At 41.1% G+C, this 21,059-nt stretch overlaps 1 protein-coding gene across 1 annotated transcript; it reads left to right on the top strand.

Annotated features, from left to right (window-relative positions):
* Window positions 1–286: 286 nt before the first annotated feature.
* Window positions 287–19,519, top strand: jef (major facilitator superfamily domain-containing protein 6 jef). Its single transcript, XM_065228805.1, has 11 exons — window positions 287–857; window positions 948–1,211; window positions 15,611–15,844; window positions 15,909–16,044; window positions 16,104–16,439; window positions 16,502–16,660; window positions 16,723–16,992; window positions 18,553–18,649; window positions 18,712–18,795; window positions 18,860–19,068; window positions 19,135–19,519. The coding sequence occupies exons 1-11, from the start codon at window positions 715–717 to the stop codon at window positions 19,357–19,359; spliced, it is 2,157 nt and encodes a 718-aa protein (XP_065084877.1). The 5' UTR covers window positions 287–714; the 3' UTR covers window positions 19,360–19,519.
* Window positions 19,520–21,059: the final 1,540 nt, after the last annotated feature.

Raw genomic sequence — 21,059 nt, 5'->3', positions numbered from 1 at the left:
CATTGAGAACATATATTAAATTGCATCCTGTATGGGTTTAATGTAACTAGTTCTAAAATTAATCTCATCGCAAACTATATACTGTAGTCAAACAATTCAACTGCCAACATTCATTTCAATCCCATTGTTCAAATCAACCGAAGAAGCGGCAAAGTATCACTCCCAGGACGCACTGTCACCAAAAACCTCAACGGCGGGCCAATTCCGAAGCATGCGCATAGAAAACGATATATTCGCTAGGATTTTATCGATTACGGGAAGCTTTTTCAAATATTGTGCTTATTGATCCTGTAGCCTCGTATGTAGTGAAGCTCAATTTTTCACTCGCCTGGAATAAATTCGCTACAGTTTAAAAAACTGGTGCTAAACGCCATCGAGTACATCGAAACGGGTAATTCAGTTTTCTAGGAAGATAATTGCGATTACAAGGAACATTTCGGGAGCTCGAATTCGATGCTATAGTGACAGTAATTAAGTGCTCCGGAGGAATCTGCATATGTTATGTCATTTTGGTGAATGGAACTGAATGAAAGTGTATTTTTTTATCAATGAGCGTGCTGCAAAAAATTAGTCTTTCATTCAGAATGAAATAAAGGTTGTACTAGTCAATCGTAAATTTAGAAGTTAAAGTGTTTCGAAGCGAATAAACTCGTCTTTAAGCTAATTATTAGGGGAATATCTGAGTGCTTAAAGTATTGATAGGCATCAATCAAAATGCAGCCATTCTCGAACAACGACTATGGTGGGAATGAATATGGAAATTATGATCCACAACAGCAGCAAATTCCGATGCAACCGCAAGGCGTCGCCAGACCAATGGTTGACCCGGAGGCGGCGGGAGAAGTTGATCCTACTCTGTAAGTACTTACATATCTACTTTGTGGGAAAGAAAGATAGCAATGGTTTAAATATATTGATTAAATTATTTTTTCTTCTTCTTATGACAGTTACCCCCAGGCTAAAGAATCAACGCACAAAATCCGAGGCAAATCTGACATCTTGGAAATGCTTTGTGGGTCCGTAGACCAAGAGCTACTGCCAGTGAAAACGTTCTATTTCTTCTTCTATGCTGCTTTCGGATCCCTGTTTCCACTGATGGGAGTTTACTTCAAGCAAATGGGAATGAATCCAGGCCAGTGTGGGTTGCTGATTGGCACCAGGCCATTCGTTGAGTTTCTTTCTGCTCCATTTTGGGGAAGCTATGCTGATCGGTAAGTTTGAATTATTATTTTTCACAAATATACTCTGACAAAATTATGAGTTTAGATACCGCGTTTACGATGCTGTATCACTTCGTTTCGATGCACTCCCAAGTAACAATCTAGGTTTTATAGCGGTCCCGTAGATCTGATTTATGCTCCAACAATGATTTAAATCCTGTAGTGTTCACAGTTCCAAAAAGTAGTGTAAATTTCTGTTCAATATGAAGCATATAACTTCACATTAAATATCGTGTAAAGTTATGAGTCGTTTCATGGAATATTTCTAGTTGCTATTTTGCGTGAAAAGAAATAGGGTAGAGCGCTACTTCGTGTTTACATCACCAGTAATATACAGATTTTTTTTTCTGAATTGATAAAAAATTAGTAAACACGTGACGTTCGTTTTCTCAGTGGATTTTTATTTCTTCTAGATTCAAAAACTGATACGGTACACACTACCAAAAAGTCATGTAAATTTCCGTGCCCTGAGACACATGCAAGCGGCCCAAATGACATAAGAATCAGTTGAAAGAAACGAGAAAATAAATTCAATCAATCGTACTTTTCATCGAGTTGCGTATGCTTCGGTTGGGGAACACTTAATTTTACATGACATGTTTGTTTACGTTCCATAATTTACGTCTCGTGTAACAATAATTATTTTAAAGTGTGTATAATCATTAATATGATTTCCATTTTTAAAAAAGTGTAGGATTACATTTTTGGTGGAAACGGAAAATTTCCGGATATAGTAGCGAGTTCATCCACATATAATCAGTCTTATGAATCCCAAATATATGAGTGTATCGCAAAATTGAATGGACAATTTTTTGAAACACTATGAATATACATTTTTTTGAAAATCTTGGCTGGTGGTTGAAGAACTAGGGGAGAGTATGGCTTCAGCACTTCTATATAACTATTATCGACAGGGGGTAAATGAAGTCCTAGGACGCTGATTTTTTTGCATAAAGATGCATCATGTTCCAGTGCATCGTTCTGCAAAAAAAATAACGCTCTAAGACTTCATTTACCCCTGACGATAGTAGGTAAAGGTATTGCCGAAGCCAACATTTCTACTATTTATTGATTTATTGATATTGTTTTGGACTATATTGGCAGAGCCGGTATGAAGTTTGAGTTATTTTAGTAAAATGCTCGATTTTCCCTTGAAACGCCACTCATATTTTTTTTATGGAAATATGCTTGAAATTCCCTGCCAATTTTCCTCTTTGGAGCCCTTTGCGGAATTCTTTGAAATTCTCGCAAAATTGTTTTATTATCTTAGGGATTCCCTTGAAACTATCTTCAAACTAACTAACCAATTTTTAGTTATTTTCAGAATTAAATACCGTTTTGACACATTCTACCAGGATGTATCCACGGTTTTGCCTGATTTCAAAATAGTTTTTTTGTTCGAGTCATAGTTACTGCGACCAATAGATTGATCTTTTGTGATACGTCTCTGTCCTTTGTTTAGTGCATGTCGTTGTACCTCGTTACTATGGAAATGTAAAGATGTATTCGTTTTCGATACAGTTAAATCATATATATAATTCTAATATGTATATATATATATATATATATATATATATATATAAACCTATATATATATATATATAATAGGTTTAGGGGTCAGTAAGAGTACAAAAAATGTAAAAAAAACAGGCGAAAACCGTTGCAACGTCACGTAGAATGTGTTTTATAGTTATTAACGATCCCTTGGAGATCTATACAGAAATCTCTTTGATTGATGGATTTAGTGATTGATTAACTGATCAACTGATTAATCGTGTAAAAAAATCAGCAATATTGCTACTTAGATTTTTTTATTCAATAATATTCTTGATGATTTTTGCACCGTATGAAAAAATCATTTAAATTTCTGCATATATAGCGCACATGTTACTAACGCTAGATTTTCCGTTATTTTTACACGATATTTTATGTAAATTTAAGTACAATATCGCGTAAATCTGCAATACACTCAAGTCTTTTTTACATGGGGGATATGTACCGTGTAAAAAAAAACCTAACGAGATTTCGATTTTTTACGTGCTTAAATATTTTTAAAAAATTGCATTTTAATGCCATTCGTAGTAATAGCATCCCGAAAAAAAAAATTACAGTAAAATTATCAGTGGAAACAATGCTCCTTTGGTTTGTTTTTTTCCGTCGATCTTGTTTTCCGTGCTGAGCACCAATGCTACCGACGTGCCAGGAAGGCAGCTCCCACACCTGGACCCTACCTATCGACCCATCAACTCATGAACCGGGGACCAACGGCTTTACTTCCCATCCGAAGGAAGGCGTGATCAGAGATGTTATGCCTCAGAACATCCCGGCGGCGCCGACTGGTATTGAACCCAGGCCTGCTGGGGTGAGAGGTAATCACGCTTACCACTACACCACCGGCGCCGTTTGGAAGCAATGCTCTAACATTAATATTTATTGTTAGCGTTAGCGTTAGCGTTAGCGTTGTTATGATATACTTCGTAGATTGGATACTAGCGACACTCACGTCTCTTCTGAAATTCTCAGTTAGACTACTTTCAGGAATAATGCTGGGGAGTAAACATTGGTTCCAATCTAAACAAGAGTAACAGAAGCATGACTGTCGCTATTCCCGGCCACGCCCATCTTTACCATAACTAGGGATAGGGAAGGAAATGTTGATGTAGAACTTACTTAACGAGAGGCCACCGACTTAGCGACACCCTCATAAGTGCTACGGAGTTGGAGGGTTGGGTAGGGTATTCGGTTAGGATTCACCTCAAGTTGGCGATGAAACCAAAAGTATGTATTGTTTATTTTTTGTTTATTTAATCTATCGATAGCCGGCTATCGAAAGAACATATTCATTTTGTTTAGTGATCATGAATTGTAAGAGTCATGATGGAGAGCTTGGGATTAAACCCATGATTTTCTGCTCAGTAATCAAAAACGATCCCTCCAGGGTCATCGAGCATCTCAGAACCATAACGCTTCGCGACAATACAGGACTACGTTTTCGCTTGATATGCAAATAGTTTCCAAGGTTAATGTTCAATATCAAATATACAAATGATGGTGGCGATTTATTGTGCTGTGGAAGAGCTTGGAATTAAATCCATGATTTTCTGCTCAGTAAGCAAAATCGATACCTCCAGGGTCATCAAGCATCTCATAATCCACAGCGCTTTGCGTCAAAGTGCGAATATATGGATGAACTATCTATTATTGAATAACTATTATTTACGATAATTACATGAAAGAAATAAAATATAAACTACAAACAAAACGTGACTACTAAAATCTCAAAAAGATATTCTCACAAACATATTTCATGCAACCAGGAATCTCAAAACCATTAGACCCTATAATAATACTCTGCACATGTTAGACACAAGAATAGGCCAAAAAGCAAGAGTCCGACTCACAAAACCTGCCAAATCCACTTGCAGTCACAATCAACGGTTCTACGAATCGCGAGCGCTCACGAATCATAAAACCGCTGACTGCGACACTCTGAAAGCGATATTGACAGGCTCTATGCGTCAAACAACCGCCCTCCAATCTCCTCCCGCATCAAACAACACAAATCTCCACTACAACACCTCACGAATAAAACTCCGAAAATCACTTTTTCTGCCTATCTTTCTATTAGGCTTGCGGACATGCGTTAGCTTCGAAACTTCTAACCAAACTGGGAAAATTTTCAGATCACTTAAAAAAACTTTTAAACGTAATTACAAAATAAATATTGATTATTTTACGCAAAAACGAGCACTTTTGTATCGTATGTTAAAATAAAGTATTAATATAATTAAATTACTAGAAAATCATTACTTTATTGGTGAGAAGTTTCTAATAAGCCCTCCCAGTTCCTCTGTATACAAAACAAATCTGATACTATATTCAGAATTACTCAGTCTGCATGAAGCAGCCGATTTCATCAAGGATGTTCTATTAACAACCAAGAATTAATCGTTTGAGGCATACTGAAGCATTAAGAAGGTGATATGTGTCACTATAGGAAATCATCATCGTTGCAAATATAAAGAAATTAAACATAACCCTTTGCTTCAGTACCGTCAACCTCCATGTCCATGGGGAGGGCTCTAACATTAATATTTATTGTCGACAATAAAAATGATTGTTAAAATGTTGTACTCTTCCGAAAACGGCAAAACTGCTACCTAGCTGTACAATGAATGTACATAATAAAATGTTGTTACAATGATTTTTATCGTATTTTTCATTTATTTTATTGTTAACATGATTCGATCATGAACAATAATGAACAACTCTATAACAATAAAAATTGTTGTTACATTAAATATTGTTGTGTTTTCATTGTGGGTTACTTCACGAACAATAAAAATAAATCTGATTGAAGCATGCAGACTATGAGAGGGACAGCAACACTGCCAATGTAATCAAGATAGGCGCTGCTCGTATGGCTCTGGCTTTGACTTTGACAGTTCGTTTAACTCAAAACCAGGCAGTCCGCGTCCGCTCATCTCTTATCCTAGACCCTCTCTAAAGCTGGGATAAGATGGTTCAATTCAGCGTTCAACTCACTTGAACTGCGAAATGAACGTCCAGAAATCTGACCGATATCGGACTTGCTCTATTCGTTGTCAAGTCAATTGAACGTCTACGACCAGATCGGTTTGAGTTGAATTCAACTCACCTGTCTCATCTAAATCCCGCTTAATGCAGACCTTTTCCGTGCAGTCAATAATCATACAATATAATAATAAAAAATTCCACCACTTGAAGATGTCAGGCAGGAACTCTCAGGTGGAAGCATATTTCATAGGCGATTCTCTCCAGTAGAATGCATTAACTTATCAACGACGCTCAACCACACACTTAATCACGGATTCCTTGTTCGGTAATTTTTTTTTTTTACAGGTTTATAACTGTAAATCACAAAAACTACTGAACATTCAGCTGTTCTCAACCAAACTACTGATGTTCAGTAGTTTTTGCGAGAAACTACTGAATGCGGTAATAGTAAGTACTGAATTGACCGTAAAATAACAGATTTACGGGAAATTACTACAACTCAGTAAAATCATTATGTTTTACTGAAACAGTCATCAAACTAATGGGATTTCGGATGGACCAGGAGAAAGAAACGCGAACTACTTTTTAGGTTACAAATAACAACGTGTGTATTCTGCGAGAAAAGTGTTTGGAATGAGAAAAGCAAATATAAACAAAGTGACGTTTTTCCTCTACGCAGTGCCGTAGTTTGGTGGGGGCAAACCGAGCAGTGGTTGCCATCCCAACACCCCTGCTCAACCACAGCAAGGTCCAATACCTAGCTCCGATCGCAGCTTCTTGAAGGATGCCGAAGGTAGGGCCTTCGTCATAATGTCCGCCTGCTGGTCCGATGAGCAAACGAACTCCACTGTAATCACCGCTTGTTGAATGAGCTCCCTCAAGAAGTGATACTTGGTATCCACATGTTTCAGGCGTCCATGGTCTCTTGCATCCTCAGCAATTCTGATGGTTGATTGGTTATCTTCCAGAATCGTTATAGGACCCTTGGGCTCGTACCCGAGATCCAGAAGAAGTCGTTTCATCCACAGCGTATGACATGCAGCCGTCACCAGCGCCGCGAGTTCCGCCTCGGTAGATGACAACGACACCGTGTGCTGTTTTCTTGTCGTCCAACTGACTGTGCATCCCGAAACCTTGAAAATACAGCCTGTGACTGATCGCCGATCGATGAGGTCATTTGCCCAGTCCGCATCCGAGAAAACCTGCAACAGCTCCTCTTCCGTCTCCGCTTTGTACAACAGTCCGTAGTCCAGCGTCCCCTTCACATATCTGAGAACCCGTTTGAGGTGCACCCAGTGTTCCTCATTCGGGCAGGCCTGGAACTGGCTATAGTAGTTCACGGCAGCAGACAAGTCAGGCCGAGCCGTGAGCGAAGCATACATCAAACACCCTACCAGCTCTCGATAGGGTTTATCTGTCCTCCGCTCCTCTACCCCTTTCTCCAACCGCAGGCGATTCTCCATGGGAGTCGAAATCGATTTGCACTCCATCATGTCGAAGCGGCGAAGCAAGCTCTCAAGATACCCTGTCTGGCTGATCTTCATGGTTCCAGCTTCAACGTTCCTCTTGATCGTCATCCCGAGAAACTGCCTCACCTCACCAGCATCTTCTTCTTCTTCTTCGCATTTCAAGCTTATTGCATATCGCATATTAGCTTATTGCGTGCTCTCAACTTAGTGTTCTAGATGCACTTCCACAGTTATTAATTGAGAGCTTTCGATGCCTGTACCATTTTTGCATTGGTATGATTGTGTGGCAAGTCCAATCATACTTCTATGCCCAGGGAAGTCGAGAAATTTTCCAACCCGAAAAATTCCTAGACCGGACCGGGAATCGAACCCAGCCACCTCCAGCATGGTCTTGCTTTGTAACTACGCCTTTACCGACTGAGCTAAGGGAGGCCCCTCACCAGCATCAGTCATCTCAAATTCTTCGCTGAACTTCCGTTTAATTGCCTTCACGGTCTGCAACGACGCTCCGACGATCAAAACATCATCGACGTACACTATGACGATGATCCTTTCTCGTCCCTCGCCCATGGTGTACAGGCACTGATCATTGGCGCTCTGCTTCAATCCCAGCTTCTCGGTGAACTCGTGAAACCTCTGATTCCAGGCACGGGACGCTTGCTTGAGCCCGTAAATGGAACGATTTAAACGGCAGACCAGATTCTTCCCCTGCTGAAATCCATCCGGCTGGGTCATGAAGATCTCCTCACTAAGCGTGCCATTCAAAAACGCCGTCCGCACATCCATCTGGTGAACATGCAAACGGTCACGATTCGCCAACGCCAGAACCGTCCGAAGGGTGTCCAATTTCGCCACCGGAGAGTAGGTTTCCGTATAGTCGAAGCCTTGCCTTTGACTGAAGCCACGGGCCACCAGTCTCGCCTTATACCGGTCAGGTACATCGCCATCCCCGCGCTTAATACGAAACACCCACTTACAGGACACAGCCTTCCTACCAGCGGGAAGCTCTGTCAATGTCCACGTGTTGTTCCGCCGCAGCGAATACATTTCCTCTTCTATGGCTAATCTCCAGTTGTCCCAATCGTCACGCCGTTTCAGCTCAGCAATCGAACCCGGAATGTTGTCGACGTAACTCATTGCGTTTAAAGCGAATCCAGCGTACTCAAACTCAAAGTCTCTATGCCATGCCGGTGGAGCACGATCTCGTTGCGGTCTACCATCCTCCAGGTTAACATCCGCTGTTTCATCCCCGGATTCACTGGATTCACCGGAAGATTCTTCAGACAAGCTTTCATACTCTTCCTCAGACGACTCAGCATCACCACCACCGTCAGCTTCTTCTTCTTCGCTCTCCGGAACTGGACTCGACGAAATCTCGACGAACTGATCACCAGCAACAGGCTTGGGCTGCTTCTCTTGCCCGATATCCGTCTCCACAAAAACCACATCTCGAGCGGTCACAATCCGGCGCTTTACCGGATCCCAAACTCTGTAACCATTGGGAGAATAACCGAGAAAAATGCCGCGCCACGATTTAGAGTCCAACTTCTTCCTAAGCTGCGACGGTACGTGCACGAACACGGAACACCCAAACACTCTCAGTTTCGAAACGTCCGGTTTCTTATCTTCCCACAACTCGAACGGCGTTTTTTTCGTCTGCACCGCACAGGTGGGACTCCTGTTCAGCAAGTAGGCAGCTGTCTGCACGGCCTGGCCCCAGAACTCCTTGCTTACGCCCGAATCCACTAACATTGCCCTGGCTTTCTCAACGAGCGTACGGTTCATCCGCTCGCTGACACCGTTCTGCTCAGGGGTGTAGGCCACCGTCAGTTCCATCTGGATACCTTTATTTGCACAGAATTTTTTAAAATGTTTGCCGGTGTACTCACCTCCGTTGTCACACCGTAGCCGAGAAATTTGCTTGCCGAATTTGGCCGTCACCATGGCCTCATACTGTTCGAAACAGCGCAGAACCTCTCTCTTCGACTCCATCAGAAACACGACTGTGAAGTGCGTCCAGTCGTCGATGAAGGTGACGAAGAACCTTGAACCGTACAATCCAACGGGCGTCACGGGGCCACACACGTCCGAGTGAATCAGTTCGAGCACCCGCGACGAACGTCTCTCTTCACTCCGCGAAAACGGCTTCCGAGCCAACTTCCCGGCGATACACGGCTCACACGTAATCGATCCACTCTGTTTCTTGTCATTGTCAACTTTCAGTCCCGACACCATGTCGTTCCGCATGAGCACTTCGAGATTCTTCGCGGATATATGGCCGAACCGACGATGCCATAGCTCGAAATCTTTCGGAACCCGACCGCACGACAGCGCTTTTTCGTTTTCACTTTTCCCGATCGGTTCAAAATCCAGCTCGTACAGCGAATCACAACGTTTTCCACTGGCCACAATTTCGGAATCGCGATAGATCAGCGCTTTTCCCCGCTCGAACACGACACTCATGCCAGCTTTCTCAACACGCGAAACCGAAAACAAATTGTATCGAAGTTGCGGTATAAACAGTACGTTTTTCACGGTGCACTCAATGTTTCTGCCATCGGCAATCGACATCACTTTCACTGTTCCACTGTGCTCTGCGACGATGGACTCGCCGTCCTTAGCAACAGCAATTTCGACCGGTTTTTCCAGTCGATGAAGTTCCGTGAAGAGCTCTTTGTCCCGAACCAGATGATCTGACGCGCCGGAATCGATGAACCATTTCGATCGTCGTGCCTGCTGCGATGCACCACAGCCACTGACACCGACGAAACATACACCATCCCGATCCCGGTCAGCCGACTCGGCAACGTTCGCTTTCGAACTGCGATGTCCTTTCTGTTCAGACGGCTTCTTCTTCTCCGGGCAGTCAGCTAGCTTATGCCCTTCCTTTTTGCACCGGAAACACCTAATCTTCTTCTGCTGCTTCGTCCCGGAAAATGCAGCGGTATCACTGTTGGAGGGAAACTTCTCCGAATCAACACTCTTTTGCTTCGTTTCCTCGTCGAGTAAACGACACTTGACAAATTCCATTGTCAGGTTTTCCTCCGGCATCGTCTCGAGGGCGATGACGACTGTGGAGTACGCCGGACCTAGAGTCAGCAGCAAATGGCACACTGCATCCAGATCTTCCATGGCCGCGCCGGTTCCCCGGTATTCACGCAGCAGCTTGTCGAACCGAAGGAAGTTGTCCTGCAGTCGCCCACCGTCGAATCGCATGCTCAGCATTTGACGTTTGAGATGCATCCGACTGGCGATGCTCTTCCTTTCGAAGACGCGCTTGAGTGCATCCCAGACCTGCTTCGGAGTGGCCTTGTCCTGGACGTACTCCAGCTGGGAGTCATGAATTCGGGAAACCAGCATTGATTTGCACTTCCGCTCTCTTTTCTTCCTCTTCTCGCGCAACGCATTCTTCTCCGTTCGCTGTGCAGCAGTATCGTTGTCTCGCTCTGCCAACTCGACCAAATCGTCAAGCTCCGTCTGCACACAGTCCCACAGCTCGTGCTCCTCCAAAAGCACTTGGACGCGGAACTTCCACGCGGCGTAATTTGTCCCATCGAACAAGGCAACGAGAAAACGATCACTCTTCACTTCCTCCATCTTCGCGACGACGATTAAACTTTTTCCGCGGCACCGAAATGTCCTGGGCCCATAACCTAATGGGATTTCGGATGGACCAGGAGAAAGAAACGCGAACTACTTTTTAGGTTACAAATAACAACGTGTGTATTCTGCGAGAAAAGTGTTTGGAATGAGAAAAGCAAATATAAACAAAGTGACGTTTTTCCTCTACGCAGTGCCGTAGTTTGGTGGGGGCAAACCGAGCAGTGGTTGCCATCCCAACACAAACGAAATTCCAAAATTACTGATCACACCAGTAAATTGGATTCCTTTACGTCATCCTCCTCCGTTCCACCTCGCGCACTTGACATCAGAAGTTTTTGTGTGAAAACAGAACAAGTTTGTGAAAATTAGTGGACGACTGGAAGGCAACGCAAGAGTTCAAAAACATTCATGGAATTGGACAGTTTCTGCACTCCTGCATCGACTTCCGGATGTTCTATTGACTTTGAAGCAAACATTTTCAATTGTGAGCCTCAGACTATAAGCCAGACAATCTGGCACTAAAAAAAGCAACCAGCTGGCCGAACCACGAGGAAACGTTGAGCACTCAAGCTGAACTATAGCTCAGGATTAGTTTAAACAGTATTATTGCTATTCCACCTCTAAACAAACTCCCTTAAATTGTAAAAAATCCGAAATATTTTATTTATTACTCATTAATATTTATTCAATAAAATACTGAAATAAAAGAACTGAAAAACTCAGCAAAAAAAAAGTAAACAAATAATGTACTGAAAAAGTCAGCAATTATTTTACTGACTAAAACGGTATTTTTTGACATTTCAGCGATTTTTCCATTTACCGAGTTTTCAGTTAAAGAAAAAACTACTGAGTTGATTACTGAAAACTCAGCTGTTTAAAAACCCAGTAAAATATTACCGACTTCGGTAAGCTAAACTCTGTGTGCACCAAGGAGACGTGACCTAGAGAGATCGAGTGCAGGGGAGTTGGCTTCCATTTCTCACAAGTTCCGGATCGAATCTCAATCCACAACCAGTAAAAAAAGCACTCACCCGTAACAGACAATACCACCCCCTTCCCTTCCGGGGCGATGTTTTATTTTTTCGATTTATTTTTAAAGTCGATAAAGTAGATCTGTCAAGCCAACACATACACTCTAAAGAACACTGTTATTTCTTTAAATCAATACATTCGCCAACCAACAGTAAAATAACAATAATATATCCCAAGGCGAACCAGCCAATGGCTGAAAGCCTTGTAAATAAAGGAAAAAAAAAAAAAAAAAAAAAAAAAACAATAATATATAATGTTATTGAAAAAAAGTAGAAGGGTCTGTGCCTAGAGGCACGAACGGAAGCTTGACGTAGGACCGCTAGTGGACGGAATAAATGTGAAGAGCATTTAGTTCTTTTAATTGATCAATTATCTATTATCTAAACTCTTTCCGTTTTTGAATTGTAGGCGTACCAAATTTGTAGTAATTTTTTTCAAAGAGAAAGTTGATGAAGAGAATCAATCAAAATCACTAGCACCCCTGCTTCCAAGTTTGGTTACAAGATTACAACTCTGGAGAGCATTTTGTGTGGTCGTTGGGGGCTTGTGGTTCTGAATATGGACAAACAAGCACAGATAAATTTATTCCAATTCTTTACTGATGTAAGCTTGATGGCCCTGAAAAGGGCCATTTTGTTGAAGAGGACATCCATGGCCACTTACGCTTGGCGTGTTTAGTGTAGGTGACAGCATCACGGACCTCATTTTCCAGGAACACCTTCAGCACACCTCGTAGATTAGACTGGAGATACGTTTGACACCACCACGGTGAGCCAGACGACCGATGGCGGTTATCTCGAAGAACTTTGCGATGACGCTTGGAGCCTCCTTTACCAGACCTTTTCCTCCTTTGCCTCGACCAGTCAATTGTTGCTTGTTAGGTGTGAAGGAGTGTACTAGCCAACACCTTCCTACTGCTGCTATTGCTGTTCACCCGGCCGTCCGAAGCGAAAATGAGCTATGCCATACAGCAGCGCTGTTTTATATCTTTTCAGGTTAAAGCAGAATGATGTGCAACCAAGTGGTATAAAAGCTACAAAGACTCCTCCCATTATGAGTAGTTTGCTAACATGTAGCGACACTGACTCTTTTCTTTTTGCGTACACTGCGAATGAGAACGACCCAAATTTGAGTTTAGTTCGCTCATAATCGCCAAAAATGCAGGAACTCAGTGATGAGTAAATTTGTCTCATGGTTTCCTGTGGAAAACCTAAAAAATCTGCCAGAAAATGAGGAAATTGACCAAAATTTTATTCAATCTTTACTTTTCTCAAATTCGGGAATTTTTCCCTGGAAAAACCTGGGAAAACATGAGGCAAATTTACTCATCGCTGAGTTCCTGCACTTTATTTCTTATTTCTAACATAACTAAACTCAAATTTGGGTCGTTCTCATTCGCCGTGATATCACCTTGAAAGATGGGTCCAATCTCAGTCGGCGCCACTGGCATGTTCTAAGGCATAACATTTCTGATCACACCTTCCTTCGGGAAGTAAAGCCGTTGGTCCCCGGTTGAGTTAATGGGTCGATTGGTAGGGTCCAGGTGTGGGAGCTGCCTCCCTGGCGTCGGTAGCATTGAAGCTCAGTATGGAAAACAAATCTCGCGTCACTTTTCAATAGGTCCTATCTACATTGATCGATTCTCTTCATCGACACTCTCTTTCGTAAATAACTAGGCTTCACAAATGTTTCCTGCCGTCTTCGTCGAATTAGATGCTAGGTTGTTGCTTCTTCCGTCGAAAATATCCGGCCGTGGCGATTCAAAGTTGATCAAAATAATTTGTACCCCTGCTTCCAGTTTGATTACATGAGCATTTTGTGTTCTGAATATGGACAAACAGGCAGATGAATTCTATTCCTACTCTTTACTGTAATAAGCCGTTTTGTTGCCAAAGTTGGTGATGATTTAACCTCCGAAACCAAACAGAGTGCGTCTCTGTCACTTCAAAACGTAGATGACATCCATGGCCGCTTACGCTTAGCGTGTTTAGTGTAGGTGACAGCATCACGGAACTCATTTTTCAGGAACACCTTCAGCACACCTCGTAAATCAAACAGGAAATACGTCAGATAACGCCACGGTGAGCCAGACGACGGATGGTGGTTATCTTGAAGAATTTGCGTTTGGTTCTGAATATGGCGATGAGTGTGCAAAATATTACGCAATTCCATCCTCCCTATTCGCACGCGCCCGAGGATCGGAGGCAAATGCCACTTTGACTTGTTTCGTCTACTTACTTCTCTCTGACGACTGTGCTGGGGAAGCAGCATATGCATGTAGGTAATTGGTGGATTTGTTAGTTAATTCGACGCTTTTGGACAATGCTGGACATTTACCAGTTTTTCAATAGTTTCTTGTTGAAAATCAACATAATTATCGATGCGTAGCCATATTTCTGATCGATTGGTGATAAAATTATTGAAATTGGACCAAGGGCAGCTGAGTTATTAACGTTCAAAATCTTTCTTATTTTGTTACATGTTCCATTTTCGGTTTTCACAAAGTGTACCCCCATATAGAAATCAAAGACGTAGTCCTACGTCAAAATATATGGGGAAATCACGAAAATTTCATTGTTAAGATACTTAAAAACCCCCCTTTTTTATTGTAATTTTTCCATTTACCATGAAATTTACTGTTTTGTACAACATAAATCAAGGTAAATTTATTGTAGACGTAACAATATAAATTATTGTTAAGACAATAATTTTCGTCTTATTGTTACATTGTTTTTTAATGTATTTTTGTTGTTATTTTTTCATATAGACAGATTTTAAAAATTTCTGTATTTACACCAAAAATTGTGATTTTTATTTTAAGTATGCTTACCTATAGCTTGAAACGGATAACGTGATTGAAATTAGGTCGAAAGGTTGTATCGTTGTCGAGAAACCCTTAGAAACGTACCGTGTAAATCGCGACCCAGTGGCACTAAACCGTGTAAAAAAGACTTCAGTGTATTGTATACAAACTTGTAAGCAAATTCGTTGTTTACGCCAGTTGCCAAGTATAGCTCAAAATTAATCGAGAGGAGATTTTACGCGACAATTAAAATAAAGAAATTTTATTTGTGTGTGTAACCGAATCATTAACTGCATTACTAAAAAATGAAGCATTTCACACACACCCAGCAGGGCGATGTAAGATTCGCTTACAATTACACACTTACATTGTTTGCCAATCTTGGCAAAAAAATGTAAGTGTGTATGTGGGGATTCATCATCGGAGGATGTTAGTGTAGACCGCATGCACCAAGGATGTGATATACCTAGCTGCGGTCCAATGTAAGAAAAATGTGGAGTTTATTAGTGAGTGAAATGAATCATGTCGAAAAAGAAAGTTTCCGACTGGGACTCGAACCACGAACGTTACGATTATCAGACCTGTGCTTTTTCCACTGCGTTCACCATGCTTCTGATGTGGAGAAGCTAAAAACAAACACGAAGCGCTCATTTCCTCTCATACTCGACTTCGTATGCTTACTGTAGTTTCAATAACAGAAATCAATGTGTCAAGAACACAAAGAACTTGATTTGTTGCGGAGTAATCTCCATTCAAACATTATCTCAAAAATCCAGTGTTGTAACCCAGAGGGAGCTACGCACTCTAGAGTATTATGACTATCATCGAAATCACCAACTGTTATATATGTACTTATGTGCGTTACTGCATTATAGCTCTAAAAACTTAATAATTATTGGTAAAATACAATCATACAATTTTGATCTGTACGTATTCTAAAATTTTAGCTGCAAAAAAGGAAAAATGCTCCTGCTCTCTTCGTTAGCCGCATGGATTATCTTCACTCTGCCTCTTGGATTCATCCAACCGCCGGCCACCAGCTGCATCGAACGGAAAAACGCAACCGATTTTGAATTGCGCACACCGCAAGTTCCTCGCATACTGAAACGTTCCATTGATGAACGCATGCTGGAAGAGGTTTCCTTTGGAAAGCACACAGAACCGGAGAATCATTTCGTTAGGTAGGTCAAAAACTCTGTCATGGACCTAATAAATCAACAGACATTAACTTTCTTTCTTTTCTAGAGTTGAGCGTTCTGCCAGACCGATAGCAGCAGCTGGTCAGTCACCTATAGGAGTCAGTTATGCGAATAACTTTAACGAAAAGCTGCATAGTGATTGGGTTTCACCTCTGTTTTCATCCATCGTTTATAGGACTGCTGTAATACAGATTGCTAAATTGTACTGAGAAAATCATTATACATTGATCGCTTCTTGCAGGATATTCAAAAAGCCTTCTTTTTGCTGTTACTTTTGGTCGTAATCGGTGAGTTCTTCAGTGCACCTGCTATTACATTAGCCGATTCGGCGGTTATTACCATACTAGGGGAGGATGCCGACCGTTATGGGCATCAACGGATGTTCGGATCGCTGGGCTGGGGATTAGCGATGTTCTTTGTTGGCATTGCACTGGATCATTCAACTGCTTTCCCTGACCATCCATGTGGACCGGAACAGCAGGAGAAAAACTATTCTATCTGTTTTGCGACCTTCTCGGTTTTGATGGGTGCTGCACTTATTTCGGCAACACAAATCACCTTCAAGTACGACTTTACGGTATGTAGGAACAAAATTTTGCAATAACATGATTGTCACTTATGATGCAACTCATCGATTAGGATCATCGTGAGCCTCAAGTGGAAAGCGTACAGATGGGTCCGACGAAGGAAGAACAGATGCAGAACCAGTTGGCTGAACAACTGCAACTGCCAGCCTTAGCTGCCTCCGGTGGTGGCATGGCCAGTGCAGCCCCTCCGCCTCAAGCGCTTGGTGCTCAGGTAAACTATTTAGTTGAACATACAACTATTGATACATCGATTTAAACCACTTTTATTTGTAGACAAAGATGTTTGCCCAAACTACCCGGGAGATGCCTGAATGGGTAACGGTGCTGCGGCAATTCAAGAATATCAAGTGTGCTTCATTTCTATTCGTGGCCTGGTATATGGGATTCGGCATTGGGTTGATCTTTACGTTCCTATTCTGGCATCTGCAGGACTATGGTGGCTCACCCACACTGTTTGGCGTAGCTTCTGTGATAAATCACATATCGGAAATTTTTGCCTACTTCTTCAGCTTCCGCCTTATCACTCAAATAGGTCACGTTAAGGTAAAGCACAAATACGGTAAGGTAGGGTCTCGCTGAAATGTCTCCCTTTAGCTGCACAGTGTTCATAAAGTACGATTTGTGTTGTTTGTTTTGCTATCTTAACAAATTGTTCAGGCCAAATGCCAAATGTGGATTTATTTACATGGGTCGCTACCCACCGGTGGATCGCGGGCTGGCATCAGTGGATCTTATTTTCATTATTTTGAACATTTTGAGACACATTTGGCCCAATGAACTGTCAAATGCCATGAAAATAAATAAAACACACTCAAGGATCGTTCGTGATGATATTTTTTGAAGGTTTTAAATTTAAAAATTAGTTTTCTCTGAAACATCACTTCAGATTGGAAGAAGCTCTCGTCGTTTTGTGCGAAATAATAAAAGGAAATCATCGATGAGAGTTTTTTTGCAATCTAAAGTGGTGTCTTTGAGAAAAATAATTTTTTAAATTGTTATTAACTCACTAGCTCATTATCATTTTTGCGCGATCAATAATATGTTGATAATCAAACCGTTACTTAAGTAGGGTAAGACCATCACGGTATTTGAAGTGCTAGGTAAAAGGGTGGGCCACAAATATTCACTCCAATTTTCCAAAAGTCTTGATAAAGGAGATGATTAACCCGATTCGTGCCTTCCTCAAAATAGCCGTTTGATCGCTTTCTACTCTCTATATACAATTTTCACACTGCCGTGCTCTAACGGAACTATCAACTTTTCGGAGACGAGCCAGCCAACGGCTGAAAGTCTCCTTAATAAAGATATAAAAAAAAAAAAAAAAAAACTATCAACTCTATACTATATCGTATAAAAATTTCCACTTTAAGTCTGATATTTGTCGTTAAGCATCTCCAACTAAGTAAAATTATGCAAAGTTTCATGAAAATCGGAAAAGGTCGAATCTGATCGATACGTCATTTGGAACTGCTCAAAATGAAAGTTCAATATCCATGTATAAAAAAAAATATATTTTTTTTTGTTCATTAATTTATTTGATAAGGCTCAACTGAATTAACTTTACAGAGCCGAGGATTCTTGGTCACTATACAATACATCTTAAAACTATAGTCAAAATGTACAACACAATAATCACTTTATCTTCCGCTATCCAAAAAGCATCCTCCATCAGAACTGGAGCCGCTTTCAGTGGTTTCATTGTATGGCAGCTACGCCATCGTGGGGCAAAGCGCTTCCATTGCGGCAATGGACGCAAAACGTGGTCAACACTCACACACTCATCACGAAACGGTTGCTTTCCAAAGTCGACGACGCATCGACCGAAAGAACTGCTGATGAAGAACAATGAGGAGGACCACACAATGGTTGCTGCCGAGAAAACAGACGATCGCGTGACTCACATCGAGAGTGGCCTGCTTTTGTCTACAGCCGAGTGAACACTGAAAAAAAATATAACTTTCCAAAGATGACATGCTAATTTAATTAAAACAAATCAGAAATTTACAAGTCTGGATGCTACAAATGGGACCGTATCAGCGAGAACAACTTAAAACGGATGTGAAAATTGATGTATTTCCTTTTATTCGTGTACTTTGTTTACAGGTTCTCTGTCTTGGTTTAGTTGGTAACATCCTAAGATTCTTGTACATCTCGTACTTGAAAAATCCGTGGTGGGTTCTTCCATTTGAATTTATGCAGGGTATTTATGCCAAAATTTATAAATTGTTCTCTTCAAATTCATAACATTTAACTTATTCGTAGGAATCACTCATGCGGCTGTCTGGGCTGCCTGTTGCTCCTACATTGCCCATAATACTCCACAACATCTGAGGTCTTCAGCACAAGGTATTCTGAGCGACGTTTGACTCTATATTTATTATATTAAGTGGATTTATTTGATCTGTAACAGGTGTTCTGCAAGGTCTGCATCATGGTTTGGGCAGAGGTTGTGGTGCTGTGATTGGAGGAATGTTCGTCAACTACTTTGGAACGACAGCTACATTCCGTGGATATGGTATAACCTGTATTCTGGTGCTAGCAGGATTTGTGTTCATCAACTTTTACCGAAAAGAACAAGGGTTCATTTCGGAAATTCCTACCACAGAAGATCCGCATCAGGTACCACTTCAGTCAATAATGCCGATCTATGTCATCTCATCTGGTCTATCCAAAATTCATTTACAGGTAGCAGAGGAGACTGCCCATCTTGCCCCACATGGTGTCCCAAGTAATCCAATTCCAAGAGCACTATCTAGCACGCGTCTCAACGAGATTGGGGCTCAGAATGGCGATAACGGCTATGGAACCTATCAAACTACTGGAGGGGCTCTTGACGTTCCTGGTGGAGCTCCCCGTAATCCATTCGCTGCTCCCCCTCAAAATAACGGTTACGGTGGCAATCAATACTAAATAAACCAGTTTGAGTAGCCCACGTGATAGGTTAGGTCAGATCATTATTTAATACGTGGTTTTCATAGTTAAACTGTCAGCATACATGCAAACACTACACTAACATAAGAAAAACGATTGGATGTACGTTACAGTCATCGTGACTGACGGCTCTACAGAATATTTACTGCTTATTGGATAATAAATCCGCGTAAGTATGCAACCACATGCAGGGCTATCGCGGAAAAAAATGGAATTCACATTTCAATTACTAGAAGACCTACATCACAAAGTTTTTGAACGAGCTGAACTTAAAGCATTTAAAAGTGCAAACTAAGCTGCAATAAGGCATCGTCGAAGTTTCATCTTAACTAGCCCTATATTCTCATGCTTAACCTTGATTGGTAATCACTTCTAATACCTAAGGAACAAGTAATTTTGGTGAAGCGTCTGATTCTCGCTTCTTTGGGTTCTTAAGGGGTATGACATAGGAGAATTTACGTATTCTTGCCAATCTAAGCAGCTTCTGAAATTATATTAGAAATTTCTCAGGATCACGCACACATGTGACGTGATTGTTTGTTTACATTTATCTGCTGCTTGCTATTCTATTCATTCCAATCGACAGAATTGTACCATACAGCTAGAAAACGTTTTTACAACGTTACCAAACGCCTCAGGTGAGTGTGACTATTGTCGCCAACTTCCTGTTAACCAGCTGTTCTATTATCGGCAGCTCATTTTGTGGTGCGTATATTTCATTTAAAGAAAAACCTGGCATATTAGTTTTGCACAATCGAAAAATGTTATGGAATCGTTTAAATATATTCAGCGAAGTGTTTTTATAAAAAATACAGGGAAATTAACATTTATATTTTGGTTGCCAAAAACAGTCCATGGGTGCCGAAGCCATCATTTACCCTATCCAATGCACTGAAAATTCGTCCTCCATATTTGCTGTCTGGACTATAATTTATAACTGGAACTTAGCTCCCATAAATAAATAAATAAAAAAAATTTCCGAAAAACATTTTTTATAGCGAACCGAGTGCAACTTTACTTGCACATTTTCTAATCAATCGCTAAATATTCACTCATATCGAAAAGACGAATTGTTCAATTCCATGGGTCTACAGTACACAGGTTGTCCGTTCGCTTTGACTGAAACGTATATCACTTGACACAACTCATTAGTTGTACCCCACCAACATTGACTATAGTTTATACGACTTTATTACACTCTAAACAGTTGTTTCAGGATCATATTTTATTATTTATTGTCAGCAATATATAGAAATTTAACAAGCAAATATAAAAATTAATGCTAGCTTGTAAGCCCACTAACTATTCTATGGTTCAAAAAAGATGTTTCAATCTTAGTAATAAGCCAAACTTTCTTAAATCTCACAGTATGCTACCTGCATTGGTTTACCGATTATTTTCATAGAAAGTACAGATAATTATTGTGCATTTCACACCGAACTGGACTAATGAACGCGTTTTTTCCTTATTAAAAAGTGTGATAAAGGTGCGAGTTTCCGTATAATCGTCTTGGTTTCTTGGGTGCACTTATTCCTCATGATGTGCTCCGAAGACACCAACACGATTTGACGGAAACATGCACTTTCATCACACTTTTTGCATTTTCCAGTTTCAGATGCAATCAGCAATATTATTATCAACAATATTATTGGCACAAATTACCTCAGTCAATTTTGTTT

Source organism: Ochlerotatus camptorhynchus, unplaced genomic scaffold, assembly GCF_037179485.1.
Source record: "Ochlerotatus camptorhynchus isolate MF236.1 unplaced genomic scaffold, CSIRO-AGI_Acam_v1.1 ptg000303l, whole genome shotgun sequence".
Taxonomy (NCBI): Eukaryota; Metazoa; Arthropoda; class Insecta; order Diptera; family Culicidae; genus Ochlerotatus; species Ochlerotatus camptorhynchus.
Note: the sequence above shows the minus strand (reverse complement) of the source record. Positions and strands in the feature narration are given on the sequence as shown.

What these genes read in the sequence shown, in the direction of transcription:
- jef (XM_065228805.1), top strand. Translation starts at nt 715, where the DNA reads ATGCAGCCATTCTCGAACAACGACTATGGTGGGAATGAATATGGAAAT. An exon ending in CCGGAGAATCATTTCGTTAG is followed by an intron (nt 15,845 to 15,908) that starts GTAGGTCAAAAA and finishes TTTCTTTTCTAG; the next exon opens with AGTTGAGCGTTCTGCCAGAC. An exon ending in CCTTCAAGTACGACTTTACG is followed by an intron (nt 16,440 to 16,501) that starts GTATGTAGGAAC and finishes CTCATCGATTAG; the next exon opens with GATCATCGTGAGCCTCAAGT.